The following is a 27,521-nucleotide window of genomic DNA, read 5'->3' as shown; positions in this document are numbered from 1 at the left end:
ACCGATGTCAGTAAAAGTTAATAATTGCATTACTTGTGGGAAGCAAATACCTCATAAGGATTTTCATTTGTACTGTATTCCTTGCCTAGGCCCTGACCACGATGTACCTTGCTGTCGGTTTTGTGCTTTATTTAATTAGTGCACTATCCGTCATCTGTACATTTTTGCTTCAAAACATTTCGGTTCTCAGTTTAATTATCCAGAAATGTCATCGGTTAGCCATCCGACTATCGGAATACTGAAAAAATGCAAAGAAAAAGACAGAGACAGGCCATTGAGGTCCAAAACTGCCGACGACATTTCTCCTAAGCCAGTCGCCAGTTCGGTACTCAGTGAGGTGCTTTCGCAGCCCCTGATACCTGCTACTTCTGATTCGCAGGCCTCTACTGAGACCCATTTGGAGTCCGGTATGCCGCGAGATGCTTCACATATGGAATCCGCGGATGTCTCTACCTTGGATGGGTCCAGAGCCGCTGAGCAGACACTGGCTTCTGAGGGTGTATTCAGGCCTACAGACTTGCATATTAAACTGACTCCAACTTCAGTGCTAAGGCCTAAATCTCGATCTATGTCTAAAAAAACTGATGCCCAGGTCACATGTTCAGGCCCCTATGCCTAAAAAACAAGTGATCAAAATGGCTGAAGATTTAATTACTCTAATCAGGGGTAGTCAACCCCCCCCCCTTCCAAGAGGCCTAGGATTGAATTTGACTATGAATCTTCTGAACAGGACTCTGTTTCTTCTGACTCTTCTAATGATCTGGATTTGTCCATACCTACTTATGAGGACTCTGATGCAGAAGAATCTATTCCCTCTGCTTCTCCGCCTGAGGATTTCTCTTTTGGGGAAACTTTACATACCTTAAGGGAGCATTTCCACTGGGAAAGTCAGGATTTCTCTGAATCCAAAAAGAGGCTTAGGGGTTTCCTTCTTCTTCCTCAGCATAGGCCTTTGTGTATGCCCCCTGTTCTAGATATTGTTGATGTGTTTTCGGAATACAGTATGGCCCCTGATTCCTTGCCTCCAGCCCCTAGCAAACCAGACAGGTACTACAGGGTTCCTGAGTTCCACAAATTCCTTTTCAAAAATCCTGTTGTGGACCCTGAAACCATTTCTCAGGGGCCCAAGGGCATTAAGGCTTCTACTGCTAAAAATCCTACCCCTTCTGATAGAGACTCCAGGGCGCTGGATAGATGGGGTAAAAAGGTTTATACTTCTACAACCTTAACAATCAGGGCTTTAAACTGTCAATTCCATATGTTAAAATATCAACAGCATATCATGGACTATTTAAACAGAAAATTATGTTGATTTCAGACTGTGTGGAGAATAAAGATTTGCAGGATTTATTGCATTCAGCTGAACAAGTTGACAAACATACTTTGCAATGTGGTTTTGATTCCTTAGAGGCCTCTCGTAGGGCTGCTATTCCTAAGTCTGTGCTTAGAAGGTATGCTTGGCTTAAGGAGCAATCTCTGCCTGATCATGTTAAAGCAAAACTTTTGGATGCTCTTTTACAGCAGGACCGCTTATTTGGCAATAAGGCTGAAAACGTTTTAAAAAAAGATGGAAGATAAAGCTAAATCTATGCAAACTGTGAAAGATTTCTTACAAGTGCAACCTCCTAGATTTAGCAGACATTGGCCAACTAAGAACTGGTCCTTTTCTGCTCCTTCCAGAGCCACTACGGCCAAACCCAAACATTCCAAAACCACCAGGTTTCAGTCCCAAGGGACTTTCAGAACTAAGCAATGGGGTGCTTCCACTTTCAAATCTGGAAACAACAAGGCACCACCCTATGGTAAATAGTCTCAATGACTTCCCTTTGAAATTACCAAGCACTTACCTCTTAGCCGCCCCTTTGGGGGGAAAACTGGCTCTTCACTCAAGAAACTAGCAACTTATAACCCAGGACAAATGGGTTTTAAATATAATGTCCCAGGGATACAGATTTCATTTCCACACACTGCCAACTCCAAGCGGATGGCTAGACCTGCCCCCAAATCAATGGGCAGAGGCTCAGAAACAAGTACTTTCCCTCCTAAATATGGGGGCTATTCCACTAGTATTAGAAGAGGAAAAGGGACAAGGTTTCTATTCCAGACTTTTCCTGGTACCCAAAAAAGACAAATCATGGCATACAATTCTGGACCTGTCTACACTAAACTTTCTGGACATTCCAAAATTCAAGATGCTGACTCTTCACCAATTACTTCCTATGCTAGGCAAGGATGCCTAGTTGGCAACTCTCGACTTAAAAGAGGCTTACCTGCATATCCCAATCAGGGAATCTTGCAGAAGATTCCCACGCTTCAAAGCAGGCTGCATGCATTATCAGTTCTTTGCACTGCCCTTTGGCTTGTCTACTGCGCCCAGGGTATTCACAAAGTGCATGGCTCCAGTAATTGCTTTTTGCAGGCAAAGAAATATTCAAATATATCCATACCTGGACGATTGTCTAATTCAGGCAGAAAACCATGCCCTTCTTCTACAACATCTGGCATTTGTAAAAAGACTGCTAATCTGTCTAGGGTACACCATAACGAAAAGAAATCTCAACTGGTACCCTCTCAAAAAATTACATTCCTGGTTGCAAGCTTGAATACAACTACCCAGATGGCTTTCCTTATGCCAGAAAAGCAAATTCATTTGGTGACTTACTTCAAACAGGTGGCCACAAAAACCCTGCTGTCTGCAAGGCAAATACTGCAAGCCTTGGGGTTCATGGCCTTGTGCAGTCTTCTAATTCTATATGCAAGACTGCATATGAGGAAACTTCAGTGGTCCTTAAAAAGTTTCTGGAGTCAGCATTGTCACAGTCTCGAAACAATGATTCCTATCATACCTTGCCTGTGCCTGGAGTTCCTATGGTGGGCAGAGGCCTGCCACCAAAACAAGGGACTGCCATTCATACCACCCTCTGCCACCCAAACCCTAACTACAGATGCATCAGACTATACATGGGGGGGGCTCATCTGGCAGGGAGGTGCATTCAGGGCAAATGGAGCCCAAATCAAATACAGCTTCATATAAATCAAAAAGAAATGCTAGCTGTACAGTATGCACTGACAGCCTTCAAGAACTACCTTCATCCAGGACAATTACTGATAGACAGACAACACCACGGTTATGTGGTACATAAACAAGCAGGGAGGTACACTTTCCTACCCCCTCTGCAGACTAGCCATGCTTTGTGGAACACGGCCTTGAGCTACCAAGTACAACTACAAGCTCAATACCTGCCAGGAAAGCAGAATGTTCTGGCAGACGAACTAAGCAGAAATCTCATGGACCCTCACGAATGGAAACTGGAACCACGGATTTTCAACATGTTGACATGCAAATGGTGGAGCACGGACATAGATCTTTTTGCCTCACCCCAGAACTACCAGTTGGACAAATTTTGCACAAGAACTCATCATAAAAAGCCTGGAAAGTGGATGCTCTGTCCATCAGCTGGAAAAACCTATCAGTCTATGCCTTTCCCCCTCTGCCTTTGCTCTCCAAAGTTCTACTAAAAGTCAATCAGGACAAACCAAAAATCATTTTGATTGCTCCAGACTGGCCTTGCCAACACTGGTACCCACTCCTGCACAGTGTGTCAAACATTTCTCTGTGGCACCTGCCTCAGACACCTTCCTTACTGTCTCAGCAGGAGAACCAAATTCTGCACCCTCACCTCCAAACATTGAATCTTGCAGCTTGGCTAATCACTTAAATTCACCCTTAGCAAACCTGTGATGGATGTCATTTTAGAGGTGAGAAGACCTAGTACTAGAAAATCCTATGCTGACAAATGGAAAATATTCTGTGCCTGGAATCAATCTCAAGGGATGAGCACATCAGTACCCAATTTACCTCAGATTTTGCAATACTTAACTGAGATGCTTCATAAGGGCCTGTCTTTTTCTTCCATAAAAATCCATGCCTCAGCCATTTCAGCTCATTACAACACAGATCCCCCCTCTCTTCTCTCATCCTCTTCTAAAGCAGTATCTCAGAGGGGCCAAAAACTTGAGACCACCCAGGAGAGCTCCAATCCCTGCCTGCGACCTTAACTTTGTATTGAAGAAACTCACTGTACCTCCTTTCAAGCCAGCTGCTACTGCAGACTTAAATTTTTTTCCTGGAAAACAGCCTTCCTTTTAGCAACAGGCCCTTATGGCAGTGGAACCTTTCATCGTCTTTCATGCGGACAGGGTGTCACTCGAGACCAATCCATCATTCATGCCCAAGGTTGTATCCAGTGTGGCTCTTAATCAGTCCATTCATTTGCCAACTTTCTTTCCCAAGCCACAGAACAAGGGAGAGCGTATTCTGCATTCATTGGATGTACATAGACAATATAGATTCTACTTGGACAGGACTAAATCTCGAAGAAAATCTGAACTGTTGGTAGCATTTGCTGCAGGGGCAGAAGGGAAGGCTATTTCAAAGCAGGACATTTCTAAATGGATAATCCATTGTATTAATTTCTGTTATAAGCACCATGGAAAACCTATCCCGCAGAGGATCAGATCTCATTCCACCAGGGCTGCATCTACTTCAGCAGCCTTTCTCAGAGGTGTTCCTACCAGGGATATTCCAGAAGCTGCTACCTGGAGCTGAGTTCATACTTTCACCAAGCATTATCACTTACCAATTTTCTCTAAATCCAGAGCTGGCTTTGCCACTGCTATTTTACAGGGTCTTATAGCTGGTCCTAATGCTGTATAAATCCATCCTCCGAACCTTAGCTTTGGGAATCTACCCAAATGTAATGACTGCAACAGTGAAACATGATGAACATAGTACAGTTGTGTACACTTACCATAAATGTAGATGTTCAAGTGTATTCACTGTTGCAGTCCTGTTTTTTTTTTTGCTCCCCATTTGGGGGGCACCTGACATCTGGGGCAAGAAAAACTGATGTAATGGTGTCAGCTGCATGTTTTATACCCCTGACAACCTGACGTCATGGAAGAAGGGACAGCAACTAATGCAGGACCCAAGACTTTGCTAATCAGGCCGACTGAGGGCAACCTGCTAGCAGAGTACCCAAATGTAATGACTGCAACAGTGAATGCACTCGAACATCTACATTTATGGTAAGTGTACACAACTGTACTTTGTGGTAGCAGGCCTCTGCCCACCAAAGGAACTCTGTCTTTATACAAGGAATGATAGGAATCATTAATTCCAAGTCCTGAGAATGTTGACACCATAGGCCTTTTAGATACCATTGTAACCAGCCATGCAGGACTAGTGCAATCTGCAGAAATGTACTCTGTTAGTAACCGAGTACATTTCTGCAAAATCCAAAACAGAGCTGTGACAGCTCCAAATAAAGGCTGCATATCAGTTTGGAAGCATGCCTAATATAAGGCCATTGGCATTGCAAACCACCCAAAAAAAATTAAAAAATCAACTTTTATTTATTTTTTTTAGCCGATCTCGGCTATTTAAGCGTAGGGCAGCGGCGCGCAAATGGGATCAGGGGAAAATAAAAAAGTAAACCTAAATTAAGCATTCTAACTAAAATCACTATTCTGCCATGCAAGTCAATGGCAGGAAGAAGACAACATGGCCAATGAGTAGTGGTTGCTAAGGGAGGAGGCTCAGTATGAGACATATAACTATGCATTAGCAGGCAATCCTGTGCAAATGAGGGGAATGATAGTGAATCCCAGTTTTCCCCAGCATGCTAGTCAGGTCCCAACAGTGTAAGAGTAGGAATAGCTTGGTGCAAGCCTAGGAGTTAGCTGACATTTGGACTGGTACCTTATGGCTCGGGTTTGCTCCTAGCTTAGCACAGCAGTATGAGCACTGCGCACCAGGTTTTAAAGGAAGAAAAAAAAAGTTAAACCAGGAAATAGCAGCACTGTGCACATTTGAGCACTCTGTTTATGCGGCGCGCCCCAGGCTTAAACAGGAAGGCAATGGGAAAGTAACACAGCAGTAGAAAGGTAATCAAGGAGAACTAGCATAGCTGGCATGTGAAATGTATCAGAATCAGCCAATTACACAGGCAGCAGACCAGCCCAGCCCAGAACACTACTATAAACTATGCAAACACCTTCCCCTCTGGTTTTCCCACACTCTACACCACCGTTGTAAACAAGCGGGGAACTTTTAACACTCACAACAGCAAAATCATAGGGCTGCAATAGCTATCATACAACAACTTGTGGAACGGGCTGAGGGTGGTGAGGATATGAATGCTGTCGACCAACCCACAGTGAGGAGACAGAGAAGAGTGTACCGACCCAGGGTAACCTACCAGGGGCTACATGAGCTGGAGATAGTGGAGTGCTATAGGGTGGACAAGGACCTCCTACAGCAAGTTGTTGAGCTGTGGTGACCACACAGAACTAACAGAGGGGAACCCATCCCAGTGGATACCAACGTATGTGTAGGCCTAAGAATACTAGCTACATGTACCTTCCAAAGGCCAACTGGGGATATGATGGGAATCTCACAGGCATCAGCATCCAAGGTACTCCACCAGTTCCTGAATGCCATGTCAGCACATGTCGGTGAGCATGTATATTTCCCCAACACCCATGTGGCATTGGCCAGCAATAAGCAACTGTTCCACCAAAGAGCAGAATACCCTGAGGTAGCAGGTGCTATAGACTGCACGCACATATGCATCAAAGCACCACCCAGTGAGCAGGGTAGGGTCTACATCAACCGCAAGAGCTTCTCCTCCATCAACTGCCAGGTCGTGTGTGATGCCCAGGGCATAATAATGAATGTGTGTGCTGGCTGCCCTGAAAGCTGTCATGATTCCCACATCTGGCATCTGATGCAGCTGTACCACAGATTTGGCAATCGGGACATCCCTCACGGTCACCTAGTGGTGGATGCTGGATACGCACTGAAGCCGTGGCTGATGATACCCAGCAGAAATGCACACACACCCGAACAAGAACTCCATAATGAGGCACATGCACAGAACAGAATTATAGTAGAGCATGTGTTTGGGATGCTCAAGTCATGGTTCTGGTGCCTGGACACATCCAGTGGAGCCTTGCAGTACTCACCAGTTACATGTACCCAAATTGTCCTCATATGTGCCATGCTGCACAATATGATCCTGTGGAAACAGCTGCAGCAGGAACAGCATGGGGCAAGGCCACACAGCCTCCCACCATTGCCAAGGCCTGCACAAGCACAGAGTGATTCGGCGGAGGAACAACCTGAGCCTGCCCCAGTAGGCAGAAGAAAGCATGCCCAGTATGCCCTGGTCTTGGCAAAGAAGCAACCATAGCACATACACTGACACAGGAGGGACCCAGGGAATAACACCTCTCTCCGACTCTCACATACAGTAAAAGGGATGCCAAACATTACACTACCTGTGCTCAACCATGTGTAGGGAGTGTATTATGTGCATCCGACATAGGCAACCCTGCAGCACCACCCTCAATATTGGGACACCCACAAGGTAAGTGAGTCACACATGCCAGTCAGGGGGGTTAACATACCCAACAACAGTCACAGCCAGCAGGACAGGTGTAAACAGACACACATAAAGGCTGTGTTATGGCTTCTGAATGATGCCTATGGGTAACCTCCCCCCCCAGGCCTACACAGACAGACTACAGCAGGTCAGGTAATGGGACATTAGTAATGAAGGGTAGGAAGTCAGAAACTAATATGTAAGTAAATCAAAGCTAAGATCTGTAGTACACTGGTATGCCTCTAGTCAGCATGATAGGTAAGAATACACAATGAAATGGAGTACCAGACATACCAGTACAGTCATAGGAAATATGTACAAGTGGCAGGTGTGCCCCCCCATCCAACGTAGAAATGTAGTAACAGTTAGGTGTGCCCCCCCAATCATGTGTAGAAATAGTGAGGTGTGTCCCCATCCTACATAGAAATGTAATAACCATCAGTTGTGCCCCCTCAGTCCTGTGTAGAAATGTAGAAATAGTCAGGTGTGCCCCACCCCATCCTACATAGAAATGTAGTAACAATCAGGTGTGCCCCCTAATCCTGTGTAGAAATGTAGAAATAGTCAGGTGTGCCCCCCATCCTATGTAGAAATGTAGTAACAGTCAATGCCAAACGATCGACGGATACCCTGCAGAAACAGTATTCTACTTGTAGGTGTATAACACAATGGTCGGCACTGCAGTACAAACTACCTGGACGCGATCCACACATTCAATGCAGATGGGTATACTGTGTCTGCTCACACACTTAGAGAAATTAAGGCAATGTCAGTCAACAACATACTGAAAGGTCATACTGGTCATGCTTACACACTTAAACACATGAAGGCCATATCTGCAAACACCAGTGGACCAGACATATATGGCAGTCGCAGATGTTAGTGCAGACACTCCTTGGTATGCACCACACATGCTTTGCACACACAGTGGGTAGGAATACGGACATATATCTAAGGACAACATACTATAATAAGCCAAAGGTAGACATACATAGATGTGTGGAAGAGAGTGACTGTGACAAGAAGCCATCCAGGCTTGTCCCACCCAGCACACAGCCAAAGGGCCACAACCACATGAGGTTCAGATGTCACTCACTGTAGATACTAGCCACCAGTATCTGTCAGCATTACAGACTATTTGGTGCACGTGCTAGCTGTACAACATGACTGTGCAAGGAAGTAGTCATCCAGCAGCTGTATAGACATACCTGTGAAATATGACCCTGTGTGTGTATGCATGTGGTGTGTCAACCTCTAGATGAATCGGTTATGGCCCATGCACACACACTGCCCTCCCCATAGCCCTACTATGACAAGCCTGCTGAGGTCATCCACTGTGAAATACACCTCTGGGAAGGTTGTAGCCTGGTAATCTCTGTGGCGTGTCCCATAACTGCGTACTGCTGTAGTGTGATAAATTAGTTAGGTAGGAGTTCTAATCCCAGACATGGCAACTGTGTGTGCATGGGAATGTGTGTTTGTGTGTGTGTGTGTGTCTGTCTGTCTGTCTGTGTAGAGAGCAATGCTTTTCAGGGTAGTCACACTCCCTACAATTTGAATGCTCTACTTTGGCAAGGCTGCTGATGTCATCCACCTAGAAATACACCTATAGAAAGCTTGTAGCCCAGTGATGTCCATAACACATCCTATAACTGTGTACCAGTGTAGTGTGATAGAATAGTTAGGTAGGAGTTCTACTCCCAGACTTGGCAATTGTCTGTGTGTTCTATGTTTGTGTAGGGAGCAATGGATTTTAGGCTAGTCACACTCACTACAATTCAAATGTCCTACCTTGGCAAACCTGCTGATGTCATTCACTGTGAAATACACCTTTGGGGAAGGGGCACTCCAGTAATCCCCGTGGTGCGTCCTATAACAGCATTATGCTGTAGTGTGATATAGACGTCTGGTAGGGGTTCTCTCCCCACACATGGCAGTTGTGGATGTTTTCTGTGTGTTTCTATGTTTGTGTAGGGAGCAATGCATTTTAGGCTAGTCACACTCACTACAATTCAAATGCCCTACTTTGGCATCCTTGCTGATGTCATTCACTGTGAAATACACCTTTGGGGAAGGAGAACTCCAGTAATCTCAGTAGCGCTTCCTATAATGGCATAGTGCTATAGTGTAATATACTAGTTAGGTAGGAGTTCTAATCCCAGACATAACAGGGTGTGTGTGTGTGTGTGTGTGTGTGTGTGTGTGTGTGTGTGTGTGTGTGTGTGTGTGTGTGTGTGTGTGTGTGTGTGTGTGTGTCTGTGTTTGTCATTCATATCCTGTGTGGCAGTTGTTGTGAGTGTGTAACAACTGGAATCAATCTGCGGAGGTTTTGCAAACTTCTTATATGGTGGGCCACGTATTTATCACAATGTCCACCATACAGAGATAACAGATGTGAAATAGCTAAGAGGCTGGGGTGCAAATCCATACCCCTAAATGTGACAGTGCCAGCTGAACAGCGTTAGCAACCCTTGTATTACCCAGGGTACACTCTCAACCCATGTCTCATACACACACACACACGCTTGCCTAGGCAACAGTCGAAAAGCCACTATGTTGGCAGTACCCTGCATATTGCTCATTGATAGGAACCATGGTGTGATTGCAGTGGGCTAAAGAGGGCAAGGCACCCTGTCCATCAGTCCAATAGGCATGTACATGCCGACAATGCACCTCCCCCATGTTCCCCACTGGACACCTGCAACACCTGTGGTGCCATCAAATGTGACCCACAAAAGACATAACATGCCTGAAACACAAGGCCCTGTATGGACAGATGCCACTGACACCAGGGAATACTGGTATCATGCTATCAATGCAGGTGCAGGGCCAACCTGCTGTCCATGAACAGTTCCTGCCACATGAGGCCAGGACTGGCTCATCTGATGATAATGATCTGTGTACACAACATGGGCCAGACACCCCAGGTACAGTTCCACATGTCACTCTACATGCATGTGGGAGGTGTGCATATCATGGATGAAAGAACACATACATGGCAAGCAATGCACAGCATTGGCCACACACAACAGTCACCCAGGTGACTGGATGGGGAATACAATACCCACCTGTGTGGACAACTCCAGACACTACACCCCTGAGCCGCAATGCAGATCATTGTCATGTGGCCTGATGCCAAGGTATACCCATCACCAAGCCTTTTATAGCCGTCTGGCACCATCAACCACAACACACCGTGAAGCAGTGCACATATGCATGTCAGGATTGGCATCCATGTCTGTGTGTGTGGTGTATGATGCATATGCCCACATTCACACTCAGTACAACCCCTATTGGCATACTGAAGCATGCTGTCTGATGTCAGACACCTCCACATACCCTTTGCACATATAATCGCCGTATGACCCCTGTGGTGCATGTGATACCTGTACAGTACTGTGTTGTGGCAATCCCACTAGTGATGACTTATATTCCTGGCCCTGCCAAGTGTGGCAATGTGTCTGCTTCCCTGTGAGAGTGTGGCTGTGTTAACCCTGACACCTGTTCATGTGGGTAGGCATGTGTACTGCACCTACCACATAGCTACCATATCCCTGTTGCAGATGTCACTCACCATCACATATATGTTCTGAGGGCTCCCCAACATGTAACCTGTGTGGCGCATCCAATAAATGCATGGACATGTGATAGCACTACATAGTCATCGGGGTTTGATACCCTGTACTGGCAGGTGTGTGACACAAACATGCGTAAGTTTTATTCTACCACCCCTCCCTGGCTTTTCTGTGCCTCTGTCTGCCTCTCTTACTCCCTCTTGTGGTGGAAGTGGAGACTTACACCTGCTTTGCTTAGGCAGCAGCATGTGTATTTTAAGTCATGCTCAGGATCCGCTGATGGTCTCTGCATGAATTGCAGCCCTCCTCTAGCTGATTGCATGTGGAACAGCTGTGGTAATATTCCCATAGCTGATTGCATGGAAACACACACCAATATCTGAGAACATCATGTTGGTGTTGGGCCTTTCATTCACTGTGAGCAGGAACTCGATCTGTTTGGTAAACAGCATCTCAGATGGATTGGGGTTATCTCTAACAACATACACTGTGGAAACAGGCCAACGCACAGGAGGGGGATGTGCTCGACCTGACTACAGACTGTAAGTGCTGCTATACTGCATTTGGAGTAATGTTGGTTTAACAGGGTGTGTGTGGTTATGGCTGTCCTGCATGTTTACATACCTGCCATGTCAGTGCTATGTTTATGATGGAACACCCATCTGTAGGGCCATCTGCAGACTGGCCAGTGTGCAGTGCCTTTTGTTTCAGGTGTTACCCACAGAGCACCTATCTGTGAACTGCAGAAGGTAGTGTGAGGAATGCAGTCTGTAGATTGTGACAGCCATGAGAGTAATTGACTTCATATCCCTCGTAGGACATATGATGCAACAAACCCTGTTACAACAGTAAATGTATGAGGTTACCACAGCAACATGTCAATATTGGCCCTGTGTATGTTCCTCCAGCTACAACCCTGACAACATTTGTACTTATGTCATGCCATAAGGGGTGCATATGTACTGTACACCATAATTACTGACATCATATCTGATAACAAGTCAGTGAGATATCAGACTGCTACACATGTAATGTATAGTAGGGGTTATATTTGATGATATAACCTGGACATTCTGTGGTTGTGTGTACAGTACTGAGGTCTGTGTACTTATGGTGATTGTCGGCAGTGTGTGTAATGTTAATATGTACCTTGGCCTGTGTAAAGACTGTGGTAGATGTCATTGTTCTTGGTCCTGTTCTATATTATGTTACATGCTGCTCCACTGTATGTTACCCTATCGGCTTACATGTTTGTAGGGCCATATACGCACATGTCCCATACCACAGACAGGTAGCAGACCACACTGTGTAGCAGCCCAGTATCTGTAGGGTGAGTGTGTGCATGTGTGCATGTGTGTGTGTGTGTGTGTGTGTGTGTGTGTGTGTGTGTGTGTGTGTGTGGCACATATGAGGTTGGTGTTGAACAGATAGTCCATATACTGTAATGATATGCTAGCATGCCATACGTAGCTGTGACTGTGTTCACATTGGTTGCGGTGATGCACATACACACAGGTGTATGTTACTCTGTGCTGTGGCATGCCTGTAGAGCCTGCTATCTATGTGGAGGTACATGTGCATTCCCCCATAGGAAATGTAGGCCAGTGTTGAGCCGGTCTGCCTGTAGCCTGCACGCCTAGCAGCTTAGTGTACTTACCCAGTGAGATGTAATGTCCAGTTACTTGCCAGATGTACTGCTGCTGGGCCACCATAACAGTCATGTTTATCAGACAGAGCAGTGGGATGCTGTACAGATGTATGTCAATATCTAGTCGGTGGTATGTGGCCATGGCATCCCCTTACCAGCGGTTATTATGTGGCAGGACAGACAGGTATGTGTGAATGCATAACCTACGTGGGCAAATGTACACCAGTAGTTATGTGTTATACCCATCTAAATGGCTGTTAACATCCACATTGTCAGGATTGGTCCACATGTCTTGCACTAAATGGTTATGTTTAAACCTCTGGACTGTCCAGAGTGTGTCAGACTGTGCACATATATTGGCCATTATCTCTGCTGTAGTCCACAGGAGCATTACGTGCTAGCAGAGGTACTGTACTATGATGTCCTTAGCATGTCTGTCAGCCCGCTTACTAGTGCTTAAATATGCTTACTACTGCTTATTTGTGCTTAAACCTGCTTACTAGTGCCTTATTCATCATGACACTGACACCTCACGTGTGCATTTACTGCAGTACTCCAGTTCATGAAAATATGTTATTTAGTGTGTTATGCAACATAAATATTACTCATAATGTGCTTTGCCATGGAAAATGGAATCTGCTGCAGTGGGACTCGAACTGGGAATGCCTGCTCATAAGGTGAATGCACTATTGCTATGCTGCTTCATTTGCATATATCTTCCTTGTTATCCTCTTAGCCATTTAAGCTGCATTAACCGTAGCTTAGCTAAGCGATGGCAACACCTGCATACCTACGGTTAGCTTTAATTGGAATTTAATAAAAAAATAAAGGGTTTCTTTATTTTATTTATGTATACTGTTGCACATGAGGGGACTGTTGGTGGGGATATGCGGTCACCTATGAGCGGTCCCGCTCATTTCATACCCCTTTCTGCTGTACTTCATTGTGGGGGCGTGTATATTCTGAGAGTTTACAGCTCAGCAAGCTCCTGCCTGGTGCCCTGCAGAGTTCTACAGCAGCAGAGAGACAAAAGAGAGACTTTGGAGTGATTAAGTATAATTTTTCTGCATTTTCCTACTGCCTTTAGCTAATTCTGCCTAAAACGCTGATTTTCTAGAGTTTCTGTGATTTGAAAAGCTTGTTTCAGCTACAAATTGTACTTATGTTACTGCCTGCACTTTAACAAAGTCGTTTTTGTGTTTAAATTACCTGTTTAACTGTTGTAGGCTACACTGTTAAGTGTGATAGCCATTTCTGTGCATTTAAAGTGTTTTTTTTATTGTATCTGCTTTATTTTCTGAAAAAAACAAAAAATATATACTTTTTTTCTCGCCTTTCTAAGCTAGTATAGTCCAGTTTTCAGGTTAGTGCTGAATTCAGGGCTGTGTTACAAGTTTCTGTGTTTGCCCATACCTTACTTTGGATAGAAGGAAGTTTCTCTGTTCACTGTGAGAGAGGGAGCTTTGAGCAGCCTATCTGTCCCTGGAGGAGTGGTTTCAGCCCAGAAATTAGTAGTTTATTGGCCATTTTGGGCTAATTTTTCTCTCTTTCATTTCCCTGCTATAAAACAAACATTTGCAAGGTTTTGTTATAGTATACAGCTCAGCAAGCTCCTGCCTGGTGCCCTGCAGAGTTCTACAGTAGCAGTGATACAAAAGAGAGACTTTGGAGTGATTAAGTATCATTTTTCTGCATTTTCTTGCTGCCTTTAGCTAATTCCGCCTAAGACGCCGGTTTTCTAGAGTTTCTGTGATGTAAAAAGCTTGTTTCAGCTAAATATTGTACTTATTTTACTGCCTGCACTTTAACAAAGCCATTTTTGTGTTTAAATTACCTGTTTAACTGTTATAGGCTACACACTCAAGTGTGATAGCCATTTCTGTGCATTTTAAGTGTTTTTTTGATTGTATCTGCTTTATTTTCTGAAAAAGATAAAAAAAAATACTTGTTTTCCCACCTTTCTAAGCTAGTATAGTCCAGTTTTCAGGTTAGTGCTGAATTCAGGGCTGTGTTACAAGTTTCTGTGTTTGCTCATACCTTACTTGAATAGAAGGAAGTTTCTCTGTTCACTGTGAGAGAGGGAGCTTTGAGCAGCCTATCTGTCCCTGGAGGAGTGGTTTCAGCCCAGAAATTAGTAGTTTATTGGCCACATTGGGCTAATTTCTCTTTTATTTTCATGCTATAAAACTCGCATTTGCAAGGTTTTGCGCACCTGGCAGTACTGGTTAGGTAGGGTATAACTATTCCCGGCTCCACAAAGTCTACTCTTCAATTTTTCTCTTGGAACTAGACAAACTTTCAACTTAAGCACTCAAACCATTCACTTTTCATACCGGCACCTGCTCAAAACTCATAGCAAGCACTAATAAAACTTAGCACTAGACCCCGCCTATACTGTAGAGAAGGACAAGGCTCTCTATTCGACCTTATCAGCCAATCAGTAAAACAGTTCACTGTACCTATCCAGGCATGTCCAAAGGGCAGTTTCAGGTGTATTTTCTGGTCCAACTGGTGAATCTGGGCATTTTGAGGCAATGTTACAATTGCCTCATGTACACAGACAACCCTCTCCTCCTTCCACCAAACACTAATACATGCGAGAGATGCAATTATACAGCCAAACTGGAGGCTAAGCTCTCTCAACCCAAGACTGGACCAATTACTTGCATCACACCACCAGTTTCACATAGACCTATAAAACCAGCACTGGCAAAAAACACACATAAATACATGAAAGCATACTCGGAGGCTCTAAATAAAAATCTTCAGAAGCAACGGAGCCCTCCAAAGCAGACATCCAAGCAACCTCCACCCCCAACACAAACCATGAAACACATACTTCACAAAACCAGTGTACCACACAATCACAGCCCTTAAGGCAAAATAACATACCCAACACACTAGTAATAGGTGACTCTAGTCAGACACACTGATGTCCCACTCACTAGGCTGAACAAGGAGAAGGTTACTGTTAGCTGCCTGTCGGGTGCCAGGATCTGCCACATAGCACAAGCACTCAGGTCACTCCAGAACAAGTACAAGTATGACACTGTCATTCTCCATGTTGGTGTGAATGACCTGAGCTGTACCTCCCTGGACTACATGAAAAGAGACATGGAAGAACCCTCTGATCACGTAGCCCAGGCTGGTATGACCCTGACCCTGAGTAGCATCCTGCCCTCACCAAGAATGATACCACGGTATAGAGAAAGAATTATCAATTTCAACAATTCGCTAAGCTTCTGCTGTCATTCAAAAGGGATCCAGTGTCTGTCAGCCTGGGATGACGTGCTGGACAAGCCACATTGCTTTGTTAGAGATGGCTTGCACCTGTCACCCTTAGGCTTTTGAATACTGGCCAAGGCTCTTGCCACCCCCATAGTGCCTTTTCTATGCAAGGCTCAAAAGACAAACCCATCACTGTAACTAGCACAAGTAACAAAAAACTGAGGGTAATGCTACTCAATGCCAGAAGTCTAAACCTCAAAATGCATGCACTCGAGCCACTCCTCATTATGGAGAAAACTGATATATGTGCAGTAACAGAAACCTGGTTTATGGCTCCAGAGAGCACCCCACCACTACTAGGCTACAACTCATACCATACATTGCAGCCACAGAACCCGAACCGAAATACAAAAGGCGGGTGAGTATCCATATTCATCAAGGATACCCACACCTCCAGGTTAGTGGCACAGCACGATGCTTCAGAGATCATCCACGTGCAACTAACAATGGGAAAAACTGCTATTCAAATTATAGCTTGCTACAGATCACCCACCATGTCCCAGGACCTCCACTCCGCATTCCTGGAAACACTGGGAAACATAAAGGTCCTACCAAACACCCTCATATTGGGTGATTTCAATTACCCAAGCATTAACTGGGAGAACTACTCAAGTACAAATTCCCTTGCTCAACATTTCCTAGAATTTATAAACTCAAACGCCCTGGATCAACTAGTCAACACCCCCACCAGAGGTGACAACATATTGGACCTGGTCATCACCAACATGGGCAACCGGTGTTCCACACCGAAGGTCAACCCCTCACTGGTTAGATCTGACCATAAACTAATCACTCTGATATCCACATTCCGCCACCACCCGCAGTCAAAGAAACCACTGTGGAAAACTTTTCAAAAGCAAACTTCACGTTACTTCAGACCGAGGTGGGAAATTTCAAAGCCCCCATGCTAAAGGATAACGCTGTCCAAGTTGCAAAATCCTTTACTAATGCACTCTATGGGCACCTACAAGAATGCATGGATCGTGCTATCCCAAACAAAACCAATACTCACTCCTCCAAGAAAAGGAAACCAGTCTGGAGGACCCATGCCATAAACAAGCTATACAATAGAAGGAGGAAACTAGTACAGAAAAGAGTAAAATCCCAAGAAGGGAAGACATCCGTGATCAGTATCAGCAAGAAACTAAGTTCCCTCATAAAATTATCCAAGGCTAGCTTCAAAAGAAAAATTGCCATGGACTGCAAAGATAACCACAAGGCATTCTTTAGCTATGTCAAGAATCTGAGTGGCAATTCTCAGATCTGCTCAGAGTTAGTGCGGAATGGCACAAAATACACTGAACCAACCGATATAGCCAACATCCTGGCAGACAGGTTCAGTGCAAACTTCACCCCTCTCTCAGCCCCAAAAGGGCCCATAACTATACCGGAAGAATGTAGTGCCCCTGAAATCACAGACACTCAGGTTAAAACAGCCCTCTCCAAAGCCAAAAACACAGCATCAATGGGACCGGATGGTGTCCCAGGCTGTGCCCTACATGAGCTCAAAGATGAACTAATCCCTCACCTAAGCACACTGTTTAAACTCAGCCTCTCCACAGGCTATGTGCCCACAGAGTGGCACACAGTAACAGTTATTCCACTCCACAGAGGTGGAGCCACAATGGACCCCAGGTACTATCGCCCTATAAGCCTGACTAGCTTGGTCTGCAAAGCTATGGAGCGCATCATCATGGATCTCATTAACAGAGACATTGGAAACCTCCAAACACTGGACCTTACCCAGTTCGGCTTTGTTAAGAACAGATCATGCCTCCTAAACCTGATGGACTTCTTTGAGACAGTTACTAAGGCTATAGTCGAGGGAAAGGTGGTCCACACAGCCTGCCTAGACCTTGCAAAGGCCTTGGACACCATTCCCCACTCGGGTATTATAGACAAGCTCACCAGCCTGAACATAAACACCTACATCACGAGATGGGTTCCCAACTGGCTCACGGACAGAACCCACATGGTAAGAGTTGCGGGAGCTAGATCTGACTCAAAACCGGTTACATGTGGCGTTGCCAAGGGCTCAGTCCTAGGACCCCTCCTGTTCAGCATATATTTCTCAGAGGTACAGGCAAACACAGGAGGACTATGGCTAACAAAGTTCACAGACGACTGTAAACTAGGGGCTATAATTGACTCTCCGGCTGACAGAGACATCCTCCAAAAGGGTCTCACTGAGACAGATACCTGGTGTCAAAACCATGGCCTCAAGCTAAATGCCAAAAAGTGCATAGTCATCCCCTTTGGAAAAACAAAGTACCCACAAACTACCACATAGGTGGTAGCCCCCTAAATAGAGAAGACGTAATAAGGAATATGGGGACCCAAGTAGATAGTAACCTCTCCTTTGATAATCACATTGCGAAAGTGGTTAGAAAATCCTTCTATGTGGCCCACCCAATCACAAAAGGGTTTGCATCCAGATCGAAAAAGTCATTGGGCCACTCTATACGTCACTCATCAGACCCATCATAGTGTACACTGCCCTTTTTGGGATGTACCTTACAAGGCACCTGCAACAACTGGAAAGACCACAGAATTACCTCACCAAGAGGATTACTGGCCTCAAACAGATGCCCTATGCAGCTCGACTGAAGAAACTCCAGCTGTACTCGGTTGCATACCGCCTACTCAGAGGTGATCTCTGCCAGACATACAAGGCTATGTCCAACCCAGAATTGATGGACATGCTCCACCAAAAGAAAACCATATCCCCTTGAGCCACATGCTCCAGGATCTAAACTTCACCACAATAATAAATAGGATGTGCTGGAGGGATAGATTCTTGTCCCAGAGACTTCCTATGCTTTGGAACAAGATTCCAGTCTACATTAGGCAGAGCTCCTTGCTAACCCTCTTCAAGAGAAACCTTGATGAGTGGATGGGAAACAGAAAGTTTACCCCAGGGATCACTTCAATGGCTCTGCTGGACAGAGGGACAGGGAACTAATCTAAGGGGGTGGCAAAAGCCAACACATTCCGGCTAGGCTTATAAATGCCTTCGGGCAGATAGCCTAGTACCTACCTATGAACCTATGAGATCTCTGCTCTCAGACATGCCTCCTGCACTCTTACATGCTCTCTGTATGCCTAGGAGCTCAGGCAGTGTGCCTCATTACTAACCACGGTGCACTGTTGTCCTGCTCCTAAACGGCCGCCTCCATGCAGGACTAAACTAGTCCTGTACAGAAGAATAGTAAATCCATGGGCAAATGTAGGTGTAGACATCCTAACAAGGGTCAGTTTAAAAATTATCAGAATGTGTGAATTGCAAGTAGAGTATTTTTATTCAGTGCTGTGCTGAATTGTCCTGTTAGTGTGGAGATAATCTTTAACTGAGTTTAGGAATTCATTCTAAATAATTTGCCACAGTGCAAATGGGAGTCTGTTCTACAGTATTCCAAAATGAACAGAAAAGCATGAAACGCCAAGTCTACTACTGGTTTTAAAGTGTGGCAAGGAAAAGGCTTTGCATAATTCTAAAGTTACAGTGTCTCAGTTTAATTCAAGCTCTAATCCATTATTAGTATTTAGTATATCACTTCAGATATCATTATTTTAAATTCTTCACAGAATTTTAAATTTTGACTCTGCACCTCAGACATATGGCACATACTTCTTATAAGATGCACATTTCCAGTTACATTTTATTTGAAAAGATTCATTCTAGGAATTATAAACTCATAAAAATATAGAAGAATAAAAATGTGGCTGTAAATGTAAGGAGGTCTGTAAAATATTAAAACAAAAAAATAATAATCATAAATTTTGGAAAAATGTGAGTACGTGTGTCAGTGTCTTAAGGTCAAAGTGAACCAAGCCTATCATAGAAATTATGTGTCAAAGGAAGGATACATATTGCATGGGTTCCTACCCAACCTAGGGAATTTCTAACACATACACACACACACACACACACACACACACACACACACACACACACACACACACACGCACAAAACAAACACATACGGGCACACATTCATTTTCATGCATACCCACAAACAGTTCTAAATAGTCAGTGCCCTTGGAGTTAGCAGGAACCTAGACTACTTACAGGAAACCCTCAAGGACACTGGCACTTAGACATTGTACAAGTTCTATGTGGCTATTAAACAGCATTCAGACTCAAGCCATGGAACTGTGAGACAACATCGCTAAATGCTATACTGCAGTGGATAAAGGAAATATAAAGCAAAAATACTTGAATTATTTTTGTTCATACAAAACCTATAAAAAGTTCATCATTCTAAAATATATTGAACTTGCATATATTTAAAGTCAGATATGTTTTGTTTACTTCTGTTACTTTTGTCTTAATGTGATGCAGTGAATAGCATTGTCGCCTTACAGAAAGAGGATTGATGGTACACTTCTCAGCTGGAGGGCCATATGTGTGGATTATGCATGTTGTCCCTGTGTTTTGATGGGTTTTCTCCAGGTGGTATAGTTTCACTCTATCTCCCAAAGATCTACAGGAGGTGACTTGATGACTAAATTGTCTATAGGGGCTCTTTGTGTGTGTGTTTGTATGTGTATATATATATATATATATATATATATATATATATATATATATATATATATATATATATATATATATATATATATATATATATATATATATATATATATACACACACACACACACACACACACACACACACACACACACACACACACGTGTATGTGTGTGTGTGTGTGTGTGTGTGTGTGTGTGTGTGTGTGTGTGTGTGTGTGTGTGTGTGTGTGATATAGAAGAAATGCATGACAATCTACTTCCAGTCACTGTTTACGTAGTAAACTCTGTGGATGGTGTCTAGTGTTTATGGGGTTGTTATGGGGGTTGGATGTGACTCGACAGCATTAGATGGTTGAGGATAGTCTTGCTGTAGTTCATTTACTCATTCATTCTCCAGTTACTCGCTACATTCCTGGAACTTGCAGAACACAAGTCAGAGGAACTAATCTAGAACTGGATGCCACCCCATGGTATAATGCACACACACACACACACACACACACACACACACACACACACACACACACACACACCCACATCTTCACATGGCACACACACCTATAGCCAGTCTGATGCTCACCAGTTCATCTACATTATTCCTGGAAAAATCCCACACAGACACAAGAAGGATGCACATACTCTGCAGGGAAGCTACTCCAGCCAAAGAGTGAGCTAAAGAGCCACAGCTATGAGGCATCAGCATTGACTACTGCACCAGTGTGCTTCCTGGTATAACATATTATTTTCCTCCACCCCCACAATGAACATCAACTCCCCCACCCCGTGGCACCCAGTGAACCCATTTCTTCCTCCAAAAGGCAATAATCCATGACAGGTAAGAGATGGTGTTGAGAGTGTTGCAATCATCTGCTAGGTGTGTGGGGATTTTATGCCCCTAGATCCAGTCTGGTAGCTTATTTGCTGCACTACAGCTGCTATCAGGAGGCACATGCATGCTATGACACATTCTAATCCTCCGGATTGAGTGATACACTGCTTGAAGCATGTGCACCTAGGATGCCCCTTTCTGTGTTTGACCCTTCACTCTTGCCATTGCTGCCACTGCAGAAAGTTAAGATGTCAGTTTCCAGCCAGGATGGGGAAACCAGTACTGGACACTCATTCCCATATTACCTCTATCACTTACCTCCAGTGCCCATGCCACTAGACAAACATGGGTCATCTGAGATGCAGTCATGCATTTATCACTCTACACTACGGAGACAGGCTTGACATAATTTATTATTAATACGTTTATCTAAATGTATGTCCTAATATACATGGATCATTATTGCTTGCGCCTAGAAAAACGAATGCATTCTTTTTTGCAGGCTTTCATTTGTAAGATTTAGCTCAGGATATCAGTCTTCTCTTCGTAATGCTAAAACCCTGTACGTGTAAGGATAGGATATGCCTGCAGAGATAATTAAACTAGCACAAAGATCCAAGGTGCAGATGGCTGCATTCTTTGGAAATGAAACATCATTTGTTTTATTTTGATTTATGTACTGATTGTCTGGGCTTTTAAAGAGTGATCATGAACAAGCCTATAAAATAAAATGCATGTTTTGATGTCCTCATATAACTTATCCATCAGGTTAGTAAGCACAGTCTTGTTTGCTTCTCATCCCCTTACTACTTCCTGCAGAAATTCATTGGCATGTTTGTTTATTTCTGACAGGGAGATCCTGGAGAAGATGGGAAACCTGGCTTTCCAGGAACAGCTGCGGTAAGTAGTCTGTGGTCAGTGTTTGTTCTCTGTAAACCTCATTGCTGTTATTGGCATATCACACCTTGTGATGACACACTGGTTTGGTGAAGTAGAATCTGAAATTGCATTATAATTGTGGTAATAATAGACTGACCTTATTCAACATGCTGCATTAATAGAAATGCCACTGTCAATCTGTAAAATCTCTTTATTTTTAGATAAACATAACATGAAAGAAACTAGGCAAATACCACTAATTTACATTTTGCCTTCATAACATGATATTAATTAGTACTGCACTAACATAATCCATTTTTAGAATTGTGTTCATATGGGAGAAACATATGCATATACCTGAAATACTACTTTAAAAGATTAAACATAATATAACTAGAATGAAGGCATATGCACAATGTGAAAGACTAAAAAATGAAAATCAAAATCTGTATCCCTATACAATGGTAGTCAAAATATAGATCTCTACCCCACACAAGTTACAGGAGAATATTATAGCAATAACCCACGCCTGGGTGTGGGTAATGCTGGATTTACCCACGGTTGGTGTGGTTTGGTTACGAGGGCGAAGCCCGAGTGGCCAAACAAAGCCAACCGTGGGTAAATCCAGCATTACCCACACCCAGAAGTGGGTTATTGCTATTATACAATGACATTATTTAAGAAAAAAAAGAATTACTTTTCTTAAATAATGGCATTGTATAATGCCTCCTTGCTGCCCTTCCGCAGCTGTCTGGGTATTCTGCGGCAGTTCTGATGTACTGCGCATGCGTATATTTACACAGTACATCAGAGCTCTGGGCAAAAGCAACAGAGAAAGCAAGAGCTATGTTGCTTTTTACAGCCTGTCTCGCTATGTTAAATGAGTTTAACATAGTGAGACAGCTTTAAAAATATCAACGGAGAATCTCCATTGCTTTTTTAAAGCTGTCTCGCTAGGTTAAACCCATTTAACATAAAAGCAACGGAGAAAGCAAGATCTCCGCTGCTTTTTAAAGTGTCTCACTATGTTAAATGGGTTTAACATAGCAAGACAGCTTTAAAAAAAGCAATGGAGAATCTCCGTTGCTTTTTTAAAGCTGTCTCTCTAGGTTAAACCCATTTAACATAGCGAGACAGTTTTGAAAAAAGCAACGGAGAAAGCAAGATCTCCGTTGCTTTTTAAAGTGTCTCGCTATGTAAAATGGGTTTAACATCGCTTGACAACTTTAAAAAAAGCAACGGAAATGCTCCGTTGCTTTTTTTAAAAGCTGTCTCGCTATGTTAAACTCGTTTTAACATGGCAAGACAGGTTGTAACAAGCAACGGGGATCTTGCTTTCTCCGTTGCTTTAAAAAAAAAAAAAAAAGTTATACTAATGGAAAAAGTCCGGGCGACTGGAACTTTTTCCATTACTATAACTCTGATTTACAACGTGCACGCTGACCAATCAGCATGCACGTTTTGGAATATTAATGGGGGGTCGTTGTATAATTGTAGATTTAACTTGTGTATGGGATGGATTTGTAGTTTCCATTCACCTTGCAAGGTAAAAGGAGACAGAGTTGCTTCACAAATGGTATGGTAAATCAACGTAAGTGTATGACTTAGCTGGAACTATGTGATTAATAAACATCTTTCCCTGCATTTGCTGCAATGACTGCTGTCCTGTCTGTACTCAGTATCATTTCACATGCTTTCAGTTTTGAATTACAATCTTGTTATTTGTTGAAGTTCCAGTTTAGATTCTATTTGTCTCCATACAGCAGCTTTTCTGAGCTGTCTCTTCCAATCTGTCCATATCTAGAATTTTTCCCAAGCACTATATCCTCATTTAATTGTCCAAAATCTCCTCATTGTCCTCTTCCTCTCCCTTTTCTTCCTTCAACTTATTCTAAAACATTCTCTCTCACTTCTTAATAATAATCCTCCATTTCTTCCCGTTCTCTCCTTCTACCAAGTTCATTTCTATATATGTTTCATAGCTATTTGCATTATGCTGCTATTAATTAGTGATACTCTGTGTAAATTATGTATATTTTCACTTACTTGTATACATCTGTTTACTAGGTTCTCTGTGTAATGCTGTTATTTTTCCAAGCTTTTCTCCCCAGGCCTCCACTGAAAAGATGTAGCTTTCTGCCCAGCTGGGCTATCAAGGTAAACCAATGCAATAGGATAATAGGATCATAGGAGATTACTAGGCTATCCACCCAGAGGTAATTTTAAGCCTAGCAATTTCAACCCAATGTGATACCTTAGAGATACTAGTTAATACCTAAGATTGCATTTAGTGATGACTGCCCATGTCTAGGAGGGTTGTGGGAGCTATCCCCAGTAAGAATGTGCGGTGCCCCATCCACTCATCATGGTTCCTCTGGAACAGTGTGATAGAGGTGCTCTGTTTCACAGGAATTGGTAGCCTGTTCCAAAGATGTGACAATTGCTGGAAGTTAAATCTGTCCCTCCAGCATGTCCAATTTAAGTCACAGGCCATATTCAAGTCCTTGGAATGAGTAGCCCTAGAACCATTTGATATATGGATATGCAGTAAGTTCATTAGATTTCAGTCTTGAGTTGCTCTGTAGGCCAGGCATAAGTCACTCCCAAGATGTCTATACGATACAGAGTATAGTGACAGGGATTTTAGTCAGTCAGTGTAAAGCACATGCTGGAGGCACTTGATCTTCTTTGTTGGAAACCTCTGAGGTCTCTGTAATTGCTGTAGATGCTTAGTCTGGTACATACCAAATGGGGCGTTATACTCAATTACTACAGCTGAGTTTATTTTGGGGTTTTCAGAGCATGGGGGCATTACTGGAGCGGGATCAGAGCTTGTAATTTGAGACATTTAGACAACCTCCTTTCTAATCTGTTCTGATGTTTCATTCAGAGGTGAAAACTCTGAGAACTGACTTTGGAAATGTAATAACCAATAGATTTAGAACATTTCCCAGTGATGCTTCCAGTCCTGTTTACTGCTGACAGAGGTAAGTTTGTTTACAATTTAGGAGGTTACTCCAAAATGTTAAACACTCTGGATCATTGAGTGAGATAGTATTCCCCATAAATTCATAAAACTGGTATAACAGTATAATCCCTTCACTTTCATATATTGTTTAATCGAAACATCGAAGAGGATAAAGTTCCTGCCCTTTGATAAGGAGGGTAGTCTTTCTACTGAGCGAAATGTTTCTCAACCAAGAAGAGATCTTACAGTGCTTCTGTTAAGAGGTGTTTACCCCCAGTCACTCCAAGCTCATTAATGACGTTTTCATATACTTTTTCCCTTTCTGTCATGCCAACCATAAAGCCACACCCAAGTAGGCTTGGCCTATTCATTCCTTAGTGTTGAGGGCCTCCATTCTTCAGATTCAGCTAGGGCAAGAGCCATCTTCAGGGGCTGTCTGTTTGCCAGACGTCTGGGTGTTTGTGCCATCACTGGCACCTCACCAACAAGAGCTTCTTTTTTTTCTTTGAATTAGGCTTAACCCAACCATGCTGATCCACAACACCCTCCAATTGTGAACATCTTATATATAATTTGATAATATCTATCAGAATATAGAAGCCTATAATTTAACATTTTTTTAGCATCATTAAGTTACAGTACTGGGAGGTGTTTAAACGTGTTTGTTGAGTTTTGACTTTAGCAGTTTCAGAATTTGTTGTGTAGGGACATATTTTTATTCTGTTGTTATGACCCCTCTCAAAATGGATGGCAGAATTTTTGCTTGAAGTTTATGTCCACTGGAATCTGTTGCATGAATTATTTACTTGGTTTCCCTAATTCAGATTTCTGGTGATGCATTGATATAATCTGGTGCTTTGATATAACCTGTCTGTGGTTTTTAACAATGTTGTAGAGTATGGTCTTTCTAATATGAAAAAATGGAAGGCCCAGTTATATTACAGAAAACCCACCGTATATAGGCATATATTCCATTTCTCTGAAATTTTCTGCTAGTTGTTAGGGGTGCTAACTTGTAGTCCAGAGGGAAATTCTTTCCCCTTGTAATATATATGTTAGAGAGTTCTCATTTTTACGTGTATTGCCTCTATCTCTGTGGAGTTGTATATGTTTGGTTGGCTGTAAATTGACATATGGACTGATGGGATGAGATAACTTAGTGGTCGTATATAGTGGGTGTTGATTATACTTGTGTTATAGCCATCCCCTAAAATGAAAGAAGAAATCAAATCCAGTGATATGCCAGCAGAGTCCAAAATTAAAAAAGAAATCCTTGGAAACCAGGGCAGAGCGAGCTAAAATTCTTTAATAATTACAAACACTTTTTCCAAGTGCACAGAGTGAACTGAAGTCTTTTAATGATTCCAAGCAATTTCAAGATACGCAAGTAAAACTTTCACCCAGAGGGATTCCTCACATGCATAAATCAACTAACAAAGGCTAGAACATGGTGTAAATACAGTGTAAAAGTCACGTGTCTAAGTTAATATGCAATTAAAAGTCAATGTATTTAAAGGAGAAGTACCAAGAAAAAACATTGTTATGGCACACTATGATAAAATCTTGTAACTATCATTAAAGGACTTCAGTCAGAATCATTAAAAGACCAGTTCACTCTGTGCACATGGAAAAACTTGTTTGGAATTTAAGTTTAGCTCACTCTGCTCTGGTTTCCAGTGATTTCTTTTTTCATTTTGGACTCTGCTGGTGTATCACTTGATTTGCCTGCGTGCTTGTTCACTCATCTTTTGTTATAGTCACCCCCTAGCATGGAGTTAGAGTATCTTTAAGGAGTAAAATGAAAGACCGTGATCATCTGATGTCATAAGTGAAGAGGTGATATTTTGTTTGTGAGTTAGATTTTTTGATACAGCAGGCATGTGCATATGAGTTGACATATACACTTTAGTAAAGTTTTTTCTTTATGACATTTATGCATGTAAATTTACATTGAATAGAGAAAGACAGCTGGGATCCTTGTAAAGTTTAAATCTGTTTGCTGACATTATTTTTAAACAGTCCTACACTGTAGAAGCTACATAATTTGATGATTTATAAGTTCATAGGAGGTTACTAGGCTAGCAGCCCAAGAGCTCTTACAAACCTAGCCGTATTTATCCTTAGTTGCCCCAATTGCCTGCAGTTAGTTGAGTGAAGTTTGCAGAGGTATGAGTCTATGGTAATTAACACCGACTGCCTCTGTCCATGAGAGACGTGGGCATCACCCCAGGAGTGAATTTATTGTCACCCATCCATTGATCTAGGTTGTATTTGTATCTATGTCAAACAGAGCTCCTCATTAGCACTCTTAAAGAAAAATTTTGATGATTGGATGGGAAATGGGAAATTCACCCC

General features: G+C 43.0%; 1 protein-coding gene across 3 annotated transcripts in view; it reads left to right on the top strand.

The window, feature by feature from the left end:
* LOC122807296 (collagen alpha-1(VII) chain-like) overlaps positions 1–27,521 on the top strand; it is a gene marked incomplete at its 5' end in the record, with an annotated part of 1,562,855 nt that overhangs the window by 700,677 nt on the left and 834,657 nt on the right. For all 3 annotated transcript variants that reach the window (XM_044078425.1, XM_044078422.1, XM_044078423.1), the window contains 1 exon segment: positions 22,172–22,219. In XM_044078425.1, coding sequence (XP_043934360.1) covers positions 22,172–22,219 — 48 coding nt within the window.

Source organism: Protopterus annectens, chromosome 7.part0 (assembly GCF_019279795.1).
Source record: "Protopterus annectens isolate FY-2018-M chromosome 7.part0, PAN1.0, whole genome shotgun sequence".
Classification (NCBI taxonomy): Eukaryota; Metazoa; Chordata; order Ceratodontiformes; family Protopteridae; genus Protopterus; species Protopterus annectens.
The sequence above is the reverse complement of the archived record's forward strand: the minus strand, read 5'-3'. Positions and strand labels throughout refer to the sequence as shown.